General features: G+C 53.5%; 5 protein-coding genes across 5 annotated transcripts; 3 read left to right on the plus strand and 2 right to left on the minus strand.

Moving 5' to 3' along the window:
• Positions 1 to 1,122: 1,122 nt before the first annotated feature.
• On the plus strand, positions 1,123 to 2,454 carry BJX68DRAFT_260722 (C2H2-type zinc finger protein; the record flags this gene model as incomplete). The annotated part of the gene is made up of 4 exons (XM_071043963.1): positions 1,123 to 1,521; positions 1,577 to 1,768; positions 1,838 to 1,917; positions 1,980 to 2,454. 4 exons carry the CDS (start codon positions 1,123 to 1,125, stop codon positions 2,452 to 2,454), a joined length of 1,146 nt encoding a protein of 381 aa, XP_070906013.1.
• An 846-nt stretch (positions 2,455 to 3,300) lies between these two features.
• Positions 3,301 to 3,798, plus strand: BJX68DRAFT_260723 (uncharacterized protein; the record flags this gene model as incomplete). The annotated part of the gene is made up of 1 exon (XM_071043964.1): positions 3,301 to 3,798. One exon carries the CDS (start codon positions 3,301 to 3,303, stop codon positions 3,796 to 3,798), a length of 498 nt encoding a protein of 165 aa, XP_070906014.1.
• Positions 3,799 to 5,217: 1,419 nt separating this feature from the next.
• On the plus strand, positions 5,218 to 6,841 carry BJX68DRAFT_223507 (ankyrin repeat-containing domain protein). The gene has a single exon (XM_071038156.1). It carries the CDS (start codon positions 5,357 to 5,359, stop codon positions 6,746 to 6,748), a length of 1,392 nt encoding a protein of 463 aa, XP_070906015.1. The 5' UTR covers positions 5,218 to 5,356; the 3' UTR covers positions 6,749 to 6,841.
• Positions 6,842 to 9,608: 2,767 nt separating this feature from the next.
• eglD (putative endoglucanase) lies at positions 9,609 to 10,808 on the minus strand (the record flags this gene model as incomplete). Its single annotated transcript, XM_071047571.1, has 1 exon — positions 9,609 to 10,808. The coding sequence occupies one exon, from the start codon at positions 10,806 to 10,808 to the stop codon at positions 9,609 to 9,611; it is 1,200 nt and encodes a 399-aa protein (XP_070906016.1).
• Positions 10,809 to 11,373: 565 nt separating this feature from the next.
• Positions 11,374 to 12,261, minus strand: BJX68DRAFT_260726 (alpha/beta fold hydrolase; the record flags this gene model as incomplete). Its single annotated transcript, XM_071043965.1, has 2 exons — positions 11,374 to 11,955; positions 12,007 to 12,261. 2 exons carry the CDS (start codon positions 12,259 to 12,261, stop codon positions 11,374 to 11,376), a joined length of 837 nt encoding a protein of 278 aa, XP_070906017.1.
• Between the last annotated feature and the right edge of the window lie 378 nt (positions 12,262 to 12,639).

Below are 12,639 nucleotides of genomic sequence, written 5' to 3' on the forward strand. Positions count from 1 at the left end.
ATCGACGAAATCGCAGGAGATTGCGGGGGGTTCCCGAGGCGACAGAGGATACTTCGGGCCTGTGCTTGGTCGACTTTGGTTCGGTAGTACAATTTGTTAAAGTTTATCGTCTCAAATTTGGGGGTGAAAAGAGTGACAACTGGACCTGTGTAACTTTGTCGACAGTATCATTTGTGGATCAGCATAACTGAATGCGCGTTTCTATATTGTGCCTCATGTCACGTGTAAAACTGAGGCAACGGATCCTCGGTGTTGTGCATTAGACTGGAGATTGATAGGTGTGGTGCATATACTGCAAATAGATGGTCTGGGCCCGAGCCCAAGCCCAGACTCGAGGCCCCCAGTTGACAGAACGAGTCCAGAGCAGTGGATGCAACGAAACGAACATGGATATCGTGGGTTCGACCCGATCCAGAAAGTCGGTGTGCATGCAAACTGACTCGAGTCGGTTGCAGCCCCAAACTCAGACTCGCATTGTCGAAAGTATAATGGTGAATGCTGTGTATGCTGTTATTTCCTATTGTAGGCATGGCAAGATAACTGCGAACCATGTTGGAGAATCCCAAATGCGGGGAAACACCATTATGATAATGATCGACGCGATTGAATTTCGAGACGCTGGACGAGGATCGTGGGGGGATGCGCACGGATAGCAGCGGCACCAGGGCTGTGCCCCATCCGTTCCAGACAGAGGTCGAGAACAGACCCTGTGGCTGCGACAAGGCCACGGCTGCATGAAGAATGGGAATGTGAGGGCTCGTTGTCAACTGCTGCGAGGTATGTATGTAGCTCACGCTGCAGAGAGGTGTAATCACGCAATCGTCTGGCCAGAATGAAAGTACCAATCGCGAGTTCATTCGAGTTTCCAGTAGGCGACCTGAGGATTGTCGCTCGAGTCGATCCTCGAGTCTGGCTGCATTGTTGAAGAGTCTTGGTGTCTTTCCAAACTGTCCTGTTCCAACCCCCCCTGTTCGCAGCCAGCGCGAACGAAATCCATCCCAATCCAGAAGGTCCTCAGAACTTTCGGAAAATCAAATTCCGAGGGGGTGGAATCAGTGGGGAAGTGGGTACTTTTGACAGGCAACTTTAACCCTGCTTAAGTCTTCCACGACAAGCGAGGCAATGGCATTGGCTGCACTCACTGCCTTAGCACAGGGATGCGTCAGATATGCCACGGTGCACGGGGCGGAAAACCCAGGGGCTAGTCCTCTTTGGGCCCCGGAATCGAGCCTATTCGGGCCCGTCGATCAAAACGGCGACTCTGCTGGTCCTCACCCCCCCCTGCCGCCTGTCATGCAGGGTCATAGCATAGGGACAGACCCGACGGGCGAGAGTTTCCCAACAGGTGTCCACAGTGTGTTCTGTCTTCGGCCGAGCCATCGCTTTGAGGCGGCGCCTATAAAGTTCCTCCCTGGATCCAGGCCTTTGGATCTGTCGCACACTGTTCCAGGCTCCAGGCTTATTTTTATTACCTGTTTCGAGATGCGGGTCTTTCAGTGTTCGTGGCCCTCGTGTGACAAGGTTGCTGACAAGACTCAAAGCTGATTACTTACCCGGGGCTAACATGGAGAGTTAGGAGTTTGTGCGAAAAGCTGACCTCGCTCGACACTTTCAGATCCACGTCGACGAGCGGCCGTACGCCTGTTCCGAGCCGGGATGTTCGAAAAAGTTCCACCAGCGGTCGTCGCTGAGTATCCATCAGAGGATTCACACGGGCGAGCGACCTTATCTTTGCGAGGTCAACGGTTGTCAGAGAACATTTAGCGACGTGAGTGGGAGCACTACCCCATCTGCCGTCCCACGAGCATCCGGCTAATCCATCCGCCTACACCCACAGCCTTCGAGCTATTCTCGACACCAGCGGTCACACAGGAACGATAAGCCATTCGTTTGCGGGCTGTCACACTGCCGTCAGAAGTATGCACCGGCGCACGTCTTTCTTTCTGATTAATCATAGCTAATCTAGATTGTTCTCCTAGGTTCGCCCGGAAAGCCTCCTTGGAACAACACCGACTGCAACATGAAGAGCAAGACATCGCATTCGAGGAGCAGCAGCGCCGAGAAGCCCTCGCCCTCGACCTGTCTACATACAGCACGAGCTTCGGTCTCACGGTCCCCCCTACGACCCCCTCACCCACGTTCCACAACGGCGAAGCTATCGTCTGGGATGCGCTCCCTTGCGACGACATTGACACGATATTGGCGCGGCTCACGCAACAACCAAACCCGAACCTTATACCTTGCCCGACGACACCCAGCCAGACTGAGATCCAAATACACCAGCGCGATCGGCAATATATCAATTTGTCTGGACTGGCCGCCCATCAGCCCGTCCAACAGCCATTTCACGACTGGCCGTTACCCCCGGCCGCTCCCAGACCGAACCGGAGTTTCCCAACCTATTACATCGATGATAGCTCCATAGCCTACAATGACGATGGGTGGCTTCGATAGCAGGATAAGGGGTTCCTTGTGATATTACATGTGTTGCGTGTTGTGTGCCAGGTATACGGTTTTCTCAGTGCCTTGAGATGGGCAGATTCTACAACATTTTAATCCAATCTCTTTTTCTTGCGGCTCTTGAGCTGGGACGATTTCGTGAAGTGATACTTTGTGTTTTGGAGATCTACTTTTTTCTTTCGCGACTGTGTATGAGACTGGATGAACAGGAGTAGGCAAAGTCAGAACCTTGTTACTAGGATCCTAGAATGCAAGCTTCTCTAAAGACTACATAACGAGCGCTTGACTGAGGTTAAGCCAACATAGTAGGGCAAGGCAGTATGACCTCTTTAGTCACTCAGCCAATGTCGCTCGTCCTTTAAGAATCCTTTGGCAATGGAATGGTCTAAATACCTTGACTCCGGATCGAGGTAGACTCAGAAAGTTGTCGTTTTCCAGGTTCAATGGGCTCCTAGTTCGTTGTTATTCTGCTCCTCAAATAGAACAAAGATATATTAGGATTATAAACAATTTATCGAACGACTTGATGGTCCCATTTGGCACAATGACGCTTGTTTTCCCTAAACAATTCTTTAATGCAAAACAAAGACAGACTGGGGTGAATGGCGTTCGACAAAGACTCGAAAGAGGTAGATACTACAATAAGGCTTCCCCTTTGTCAATGCCGTCCTTTATGTGGCAACAGCTATATAGACGCCCTCGACACCGGTGATATCTCATATCCATCACACTCATCAGCTCTAACCTTCTCCAGCAATCTATACCAGCAAACCAGCCAAATCAACTCATCCACAGCGACCGAACTACAATCTACCAACTCGCCACTATCAACCACTCAGGATGTCTACTACAACGTGCACAACCGCCGCAACCCTCTGCGCAAACTGCGCCCCGCTCTACCACAAGCTCAAGCCGGTCTTCAACGACGCCGACGTCACGCTCCTCTGCCCGACAAACACAACCTGGCCCCTCATGCTCTGCAACAAGTTCGCAGCGGCGCAAATCAGCGTGTCCACTGCTGAAGCGCTCACGGGCGAAATCGCGCGCCGAACAAATGTGCTCAACCACACTAGCGACTGCACAGTCTACATGGCGAACAAGCCCGACCCGAACAACAACTTTTGCTTCCTCAAGATCATGGTCGACTGGCCGGTCCCCGTTGATACGGACGAGAAGTTCAAGTGGGACTTGCTGGATAATCTGCAGATTACGTTTCCGGGCATTCGGGGGATGGAGTGCCAGAACTGGGCGGTTGTCGCGCCTCAGCTTGGGCAGTGTGCTAGTTTTGCGCGGTTGTACTTTTTCTATGAAATTGCGCGGGATAAGAAGCTGATCTAGGCTGCTGGTAAGTGGTTTTGATAGGTGTAGAAGTGTTTTGGGGAGATAGTGAAGATGCTTTATAGGATCCATTGGAATGAAAATTTGTTTTCTGAAAATCTACATTACCCAAGTAATATTTCGTTGTACAGGACCCTTTGGTTAGTAAATTGGGTAACATACTCTTTCTTCTACCTCTTTTAGAAATGAGAAAAAGACACAAAAGGGCCTGTCTTGCCCATCTCCAACCACTGTAAATCCTATAGTAACATGATGAATACTATGGGAGTTTGCATACACTTGGGCGAAATAGATACTGCGCATACGCTGACATGATCAACAGGAGGTAGACCCCCAGTGTAACGCCTCGGTCAGCCCACTTTTGGGGAGTTTGAATATTCAGATCCTTCTGTCTGCAGTGCCGCTATCTACTTTGCTGGAACTGGTCTCCGCGTCGATAGCTCATGCCTGTCACACAAAACAAACAACCCTCCTTCTTTGCCTCCCGCTTCCTGGTCTTGAGATCTACCAAGTCAAGCCATCTCGGCTAGAATTTGCATGTACTGAGCAATGGCTCCGGACACTGTTGGAGCCCTCAGGGCTCCCAAACACAGGCGGCAAAACAGCCACTACGAACAACACAAGAGTAATCAGACTCTGCGAGGCGGGATATTTTCTCGGACCCAAAAGAGACTCATTTCTCCGCCGGTACAACATGATTGACAGCTAGTATGTCGTGGCCCCACCCGATACGAGCACCATGTGCTAAGCCTCGTTTATGACACATCTCGGACTTCACAAAGCCACATGTCAGTATCAAGACGTCCTTTTAGCCACGCCGTGACTCGATAGATTCGCTCAATCTTCCATTCGCTCTCGTAAGAGACGATTAAAGGGAAGCTCTAGTATCACCACCTACCAAAAAGAAGCTACGGCTAGACACCAATCAATGCCGACGCTGACCGACCTACCCTTTGAGATCCTTCTGATAATATGGAGCCATCTTGACAAGGAGCGAGATATGAACGCGCTCGTCCGATCATGCCAACTCCTCTACAGTCAACTCAACGTCACGCTCTACCGCCACAACCTTGGCCATGGCAGTTTCGCCGTCACCTGGGCCGCCGCAAATTCCCAATTCGACACGATGCTCAGATTAATCGAGGCCGGCTATGACCTGCACGACGACTCGAATGAGATCCGGGGCTCTCCTTCCCCTCTCTGCGTTGCCACCTACGCCGAACAAGAAACAATGGTCGCATGGCTGCTCCATCAAGACGTCGACCCCAACACGTTCGACGAGCAAGGCTTGTCTCCTCTAGTCCTGGCAGGTGCCATTGGGCACCTCGGGATTGCGAAGCTGCTTGTGCGTGCGGACGCAGATCTCGAAGGGTGCTCGTTGACAGGCTGGACGCCATTTGCCGCGGCCGTTAATAACGGGCATGAGAAGGTTGCGGCGTATCTGCTGGAACAGGGCGCTGCATTGTTTCCTGCATGTGATACGGAGCCGGGGCTTAATCCTCTTGTGAGGGCTGCGAGGGAGGGGCATACTCGGCTCGTTGAGCTGATTCTTGAGAGGATGGTGGCGACGATGGAATCTGATGAAATTGCAGATATACTGCGCGCGCCTTATTTGATGAGCGAGGCGATCTCGGAGGGGCACACGGAGGTGGTCAAGTTACTGATCGCTGCCGGCGCCCCAGTCACCCACGAGTCAACAGGCCAAAGCCCACCGCTGTCCTGGGCCATGTATAAGAATAAACCCGAGATCGCCAAGATCCTGTTGGATAGTGGCGCCTCCTTGGATATCAGCATTGATCGCGGCACGCCGCTGTGGTGGGCCGCGTCCCACGGTTATACGGAGATGGCTCGGCTAATCCTCGCGCACGGTGCGCCAGTCCACTATGTGGATAGGGGTGAGCGTGCACTCTGGGTCGCAGCAAAGAACGGCTACACTGAGACCGTCGCGCTGCTTCTCGAGGCTGCCGCTGATGTCGAAACAACGGGGCAGTCCGGCATGACCCCGTTGCAGATCGCATCGACGAGGGGACAGGACAAGGTCGTGGCTCTTCTTCTTGCACACGGGGCCTCGCCACACACCGCTAGCCGACTGCTCACGCCAGGGCCACCGCCGCCCATGTCTGCACCGCTTGTCGAGAATGCGTTGACGGCGGCTGCTCGACACGGCCATTTGGAAGTGGCCCGTCTGCTCCTGGAGGCGGGTGTCGACACGGAAGCTAGACTACCCCCAACAGATACCCCGTTATTCCAGGCAGCCTCGGGTGGTCATGCGGCTGTTATCAAGCTATTGCTAGAGAAGGGGGCAGACCTTAGCTACAGGAGCAAGCATGGCTACACCGTCCTCTCCTGTGCCGCACAACGCGGACATCCCAAAGCTATCCTTGCCCTGCTTGAGCACTGCAAGTCACATCGTACCAGTCAGGACTATAGCGACTTCATCGATGCTGCAGATAACTACAACCGCACGCCGCTCTTCTTTGCAACTCTCCATGGGCACGCCGATGTCGTCCGGATCCTGCTTGCCGGTGGTAGCAGCGCGGTAGACACCCCTTCTGATTCCGCGCGGACCCCCCGGTCCATCGCAGCCGCAAACAACGAGCTTATCCCCTCTGATTCGTCCCTGAAACCTATGCTCGAGGACATATGGCACAGTATTTCTGACCCAACACTGACAACAGTGCACGGGGAAGGGAAGCCGGATAGAATAGAAGGTGCATTGAACTTGGTAGATCCCTTCGGTCTGCTGCCGGATTTCTGTGCGGCATGCAAGGCACCAATATCGAGTCTCGACTGTCATTATCGTTGTGAGATATGTAAGATGGAGGTCAGCGGATCATGGGAAATATGCGTTGATTGCAGCGCTCGCGGCGCGCACTGCCTGGATCCCGCTCATCAGCTTGTTCGGCTAGAGGCAGATCCTAATCCTTACTGGATGGATCTTTGGGCATAGCCTGGTCCTGAGCTCTACCAGGCGTTGCAGATTCTAATGTGATTATATGTAAACATGGAGATAAGGAGGTACTTATTGGCGGGCCCCTGTGCATACTATATACCTGAAATAATCTATCTGGCTGTTAGCGAGGCATGTGAGATCAGAACCCGGGATTCAAGCTGCTTAGCACGGAGTTGCAAACCTCGAGCTCGGGGCAGCAGACAAGTCATGAGCGAGATTACGAGCCTGGAATGTTAATTGTTTCAATCTTTACTGCTATGGCGCAGCGGCCGTTCAGGCTCGTTCCTTCTATATCCAGCTTGACGCACCTACAAGAAGAGGAAGGAACGACCGCTGGACGTATTTGCCGTATACGAAACAAGAAAAAAAAAAAGGAAAGAACGACCCATAGTTGAACCATATGGGGAAGGAACGAGGGTGGCTCCTTCCTCGTACAATAGCATGCTTCTATAGGGAAGGCGCGACCGAACCCCGTGCCTTCCTATTTAGATTACAGATCAAATAAGGAAGGTACGCTGGTCGTTCCTTCCATTTTTTCTTTTGTTTCGTCATCCTAGTACTTGGAAGAGGAAGGCACGACCCAGTGCCGCTGCCTGATATAGAACCTGAATAAACCGGAAGGAACGACCCAGTGTTTAGTTGACAATTTAGGGAAGTAGCGATGGTCAGCCTGGAGGATCGTTCCTTCCTTGTTCGGAGGTATAACAGGATCTGGTAGTTGGTGAAGTCGCAACCCACCGCGCCTGCTTTTTGCAGAACAAGCATGATAGGGAAGGGAAGGTGCGACCAACGCTATATCAAATTAGTAAGGCACGATGACGGGTCGCTCCTTCCTCTTCTACAGCAACATCCACAACCCTTCAAGGAAGGAACGACCGGGGCGGCCAGACGTGCCTTCCTTGTTGGGATTTTTATCAGAAAGGGAAGGCGCGAGGGTCGTTCCTTCCTTTTTCAGAAATCAGTTCTCAGATAAATAAGGAAGGAGCGACCTTGGGTCATTTCAGATGGGGAAGGTGCGATGGTAGGGTCGCTCCTTCCTCAAATAGCATTTATAGCTTTTAGGAAGGCGCGACTGGCCAGGGAGGGACGTGCCTTCCTCTTTAGTATCAGAACGGATTGGGAAGGTACGACGGTCTTTCCTTCCTTTTTCGTCAACAGTTTTGTCGGGCAGATGAGGAAGGTACGATGGAGCGCACCTTCCTCACATGAAATTTGAGATGTAGGGAAGGAGCGACCCAGTGGTACATCAGATAGGGAAAGAACGGTTGGCTGGGTCGTTCCTTCTCTGGATAGCTAGGATTCATCTTGAGGAAGGAGCGACTGGCACGTTCCTTCCTGATTGGTGTTGTAGCAGATGAGGCAGGTACGAGGGTGGTTCCTTCCATCTTTGTTTGAGGGTACACCTGACAGATGAGGAAGGAGCGATGAAGCAGCGCACCTTCCTGATCCGAAAATTGAAGCGTTGGGAAGGAACCACCCACAGGTATCCAGATAATGAAGGGACGAAGGCTGGGTCGCACCTTTCTTAAGAATCATATTTGCTCCAGGAGGAAGGAGCGACCAAACCATCGTGCCTTCCCCATTCAGTTCATACCAAGTTTGGGAGGTACGAGGGTCGTTCCTTCCTTGTTCATCAAGGGTACATCTGGCGAGTAGAGAGGGCGCGATGCAGAGGCGTACCTGCCTGATACGAAACTTGAACCGGGGGGAAGGAGCGACCCAGTGTATCTCAAATAAGGAAGGAACGATATCTGGATCGCTCCTTCCTTGTACAGCCTCCATGGTTCTTGACCAAGGTGCGACCCAAGACGTGCCTGCCAGATATGGAACGCTCAAAGTGAGGAAGGTGTGGCCCAGTATATTTTAAATAAGGAAGGCACGACTGCTGGGTCGCGCCTTCCTCCTACAGCCCCTCTGAAGATGAGGAAGGAGCGACCCAGCAGTCGTGCCTTCCTCTTTAGTGTCAAGACGGATTTGGCAGGTACGAGGGTCGTTCCTTCCTTTCTGGGGAACATAGAAAGATGAGGAAGGTGCGACCCACGCTTCGTGCCTTCCTGTTATGGAATGCATAGAGTGAGGAAGGTGCGACCCTCGTTCCTTCCTGATTTGTGTAGCTCATGGGTCGCTCCTTCCTTGCGTTACTGATTCTATATCAGGAAGGTGCGCTCCAACGGGCAGGGTTGCACCTTCCCTAGTTTATGTATGATATTTACCATGAAGGGACGAGCGTCGTGCCTTTCCTATTTGATTGCTGCTTTGGCGGGGAGAGTGATTGAGAGCACCTGCCATGGTTTGCCCCGAGCTTCGAGTCGCTTCAGAATATCCCCAATTGCATCGATGTTTGAGAGTGAGAAGAAGATGAAACAACTAATTTTTGCCGAACAGCAGTCCACGTAAATGACATCATGCTCTGTAAACTCGACCCTGAAAGATCGGTCCGAGCTCACCATACCTGAAACGCCAGGGTCTCGGCACTGCATTTGACATTGTGAACCCGAAACAGGCTGATTCATACCTGCAGGGTCAACCCCGGAGCCTCTTCTGCAAAACCCCGCTCATTGAGACGTTTCGGAATACGCCACGCGACTGTCATCGCACGGTGGTGAGGTAGGTCTGATACATTGAGTTGGGGCAGACCCGGAAGTATGCGGCTTATGGCTCAACAACTGGTGCTCTGAGGCTAACTTGCAAGGAAAAACTTTTGGAGAAGATAAGAACCAACATCTCTATATTAGAAAACGCATCCCCACGAAGTCGAATAAACCGGAAATGTTCCCTATCTAAGAAACAATCACACTAACGCTCTCCAACATACCGCTATTCCGTCCTACTCAGTACAAACGAGCTACTTTATCGCTTATTCCTGAATGCACTGGTAGTAGTAGGGGTTCCACTGCTTGCAAGTAAGACCAGCCTCGCAACCAGAAGCACCCTTGTAGTTGATTCCACCGCACTGCTGCCAGACCTTGATGCTGCCGCTGCCGCCAGTCGAGGGCTGCTCAGTGGGGGCAGGCGCAGCGGTTGTGGAGGGGCGGACGCTGGTGACGAAGCCCGAGGAGGTGGGGGCCGGGGCCGGGGCGGATGTAGGAGCGGGGGCCTCCTCGTAGTCGTCGTCCTCTTCCTCGTCATCGGCGGGGCACGAGGTGTCCTCGGGCTCGGGGGCGGCGGAGGTGGAGGAGGGGGCCTTGGAGGGCTCGGAGGTGGGGATCACGGTTTGCGTAGTTGAGGTGGTGGTAGGAGCGACGGTAGCAGCAGGCTCAGAGGTAGCGGCGGGCTCAGAAGTGGCGGCGGCAGAAGAGGTAGCAGCAGCAGAAGAGGTAGGGGCAGAGCCAGAGTCGGAGCCAGAGCCGGAGGAAGCGCCATCCCAGACTTCCGGGCCTGGGATGGGGTAGCTGGTGAAGCCGTTGTACAGGTCGAAGAGCACACCTGGGTCGTCGGCGCTGTAGGCACCGGGGATGGAGACACCCTCGGGGAGGGTGTTGGAGCCGCTGGAGGTGACGGAGACCTGGACACACTCCATGTAGAACTGGGCACCGCCCTGGCGGTTACCCTCGTGGAGGGCGATGATCTCGGGGCGGAAGAGGTAGTCACCAGCGGGGACGTCGGGGACGATGATGGAGTGCTTTCCACGGTTCTCGACGAGGGTCTTGACGGCCCATGTGCCGTCAGCGTAGCCGTCCTCGGCGATCTTGACCCAGCCGTTGCCGGCGGAGCCCTTTTCAGTCTCGGCCATGTAGACCAGCACGGGGCCGAGGTGAGAAAGGTCGATGATGTCGTCCGAGTCGGTGCGGGAGTTGTGGTGCCACTCAAAGGTGATCTTGTCGCCGGCCTTGACGTCGAGGGTGGAGGCGGTGGCGGTGCCTCCGTTGACGTTGCACGTCATGTCGGTGGAGGTGACATCGGTGATGGGGGAGTTGTTGGGAGGGGTGCGAATGTAGCCGTCAGCGCCGTTGCCCAGGCCCTGGTCTTCGTCGTTGATCCAGACGGCCATGACGGTGGCGTGGGCGCTGGCCAGCTTTGCGGTCGCTGCCAGAGCGAGGAGTCCGAAAGCCTTCATGGTGAAGATGAATGAGTGAGTGAATGACAAGAAAAGAATGTGTGTCACTAGGACTGAAAAGTAAGCAAAAAAACAAAAGAGTGAACGATAGACTGATGATCAAACAAGAGAATCCGACTGGGAGAAGAGAGAGAGAGAACGCTTTATATCTCGAGCTTTCAAGGTCTGTTTAATGAGCGGCCCTGCCAAGAGCGGAGCTTCATCTATACCAGACTCGGTCCACTCGGGGTCAACACGACTAATTGGTGAGCAATGATAGTTCGTCTAGCGGCCTAAGCCGACCACTAAGAATCCACCTTGCTGCCCCTCAATATACAACTCGTTTCAGCGCCCTCTCTGCGGCAACACTCGAAACCTCGATATTAACCGGCAGTAACTGAGCCCAATATCGCCAGGAATTGTGGTTAATATGGACAAATGAATCTCATCTTCCGCCCCGCTTGGCCACCACCCTTACCGGAGGAATTGTGGACTCAGCACTCTACAGGGAACGGAGCTGCGGCCTAAACAAGAATGAAACAAGAATGATGGTCTGATAAAAGGTCCCAGCTGCAATAAACTAGTACTAGGACGAACCGAAAATCCTGGCGGCGAACCCCCTAATCAACCCCGTCACGTCCGCCGACTCCCTCAGATACACCAGGAGATGTCCCTCCCCCTTGAGAACCTCCAAACTCACAGGTGCATTCACCAGTCCGCGCTGAATCTCCTCCGCGTCCGCCACCGGATACGTCCGGTCATCCTCCCCCTGAACCAACAGCACCGGAACCCTTATCTCGCCCAACCGACCGAGCAGACTCTCCCTCCCCATCATCGACGCCAGCGTCGGGTCGATATTCTCCTTCCCTGAATGCCGCTGGACCCAGTCGTCCCTGATCCGCTGCGCCCGGGGGCTGTTGACGTCCGTCGCCCCGCCCCAGGCAAGAATGGCACCGTTCATGATCGCGTCGCTGGGTGAGGGCGTGGCCGTCCAGATATCCCGAAGCTGAGGGAAGCCGGTCTTGTGGGCTTCGGAGGCGGCCGAGGCGTTGGCGGAGAGGAGGACCAGGCCGGTGAGTTTGGTTTGCTGGAGGAGGGCGATTCGCAGGGCGACCATTGTGCCCATTGAGATTGCTGTCACGATAATATTGGACAGGTCCAGTTCGTCCTGTTTGGTTAGCGACGTCCTGCCTAGCTGTCTCTAATGGGGATAACATACAATGAGGTCAAGGACATCCTGTGCTTGGTCCCAAAGTGTATACTCCTTCCGGCCCTCGGTTGTTCTCCCGTGCCCGTTTAGGTCGACTCGAACCAGATTTGTGTTTGAGAGGTCACCTGAAAGCGATTGGGTCGTTTCTTCCCACATGGACGAGGACATCCACGAGGCGTGGATGAAGAGAATGGTCGGTTGGCTGGGCTGCAGAGGCGCCTCGGCGCACCAGTACAGGCCGTTCTTAGCGAAGCCGGAAGACATTGCCTATTAGATGGTGAGGTAGTTCTCTAAATAAGATGATCGAATTGAATATGATTGATCGAGTGTAGATCTGTCGAGTTCCCGCGAGGTTGAGGGTGCACTTATACACCACCATAACGTTATCCCTCGCCCCGCATGAGCCTCACACATTATAGAAGCATGTCGCGAATACGAACACCCAGCCTCATCCGCCGCCCAGCATCCAGGGCACATCACCAGAAACATAATGTTTCTTCAAAACTACGTAAGCTCGGAAAAAACATCCTCGGTCCCACGCCCTGTCCGGTCCAAGAACCTGATCGTCCGGAGTGGACCCGGATCTTCCTGTGACATCACCACAACCATGACCTCAAAATTCTCACCACCAAAATTTCTGCT

The sequence above is a fragment of the Aspergillus pseudodeflectus genome, assembly GCF_044049435.1.
Source record: "Aspergillus pseudodeflectus strain CBS 756.74 chromosome Unknown BJX68scaffold_1, whole genome shotgun sequence".
NCBI classification, from domain to species: Eukaryota; Fungi; Ascomycota; class Eurotiomycetes; order Eurotiales; family Aspergillaceae; genus Aspergillus; species Aspergillus pseudodeflectus.

Excerpts from the sequence above, each read along its gene's own strand:
- BJX68DRAFT_223507 (XM_071038156.1), top strand. The coding sequence starts at position 5,357 with ATGGTGGCGACGATGGAATCTGATGAAATTGCAGATATACTGCGCGCG.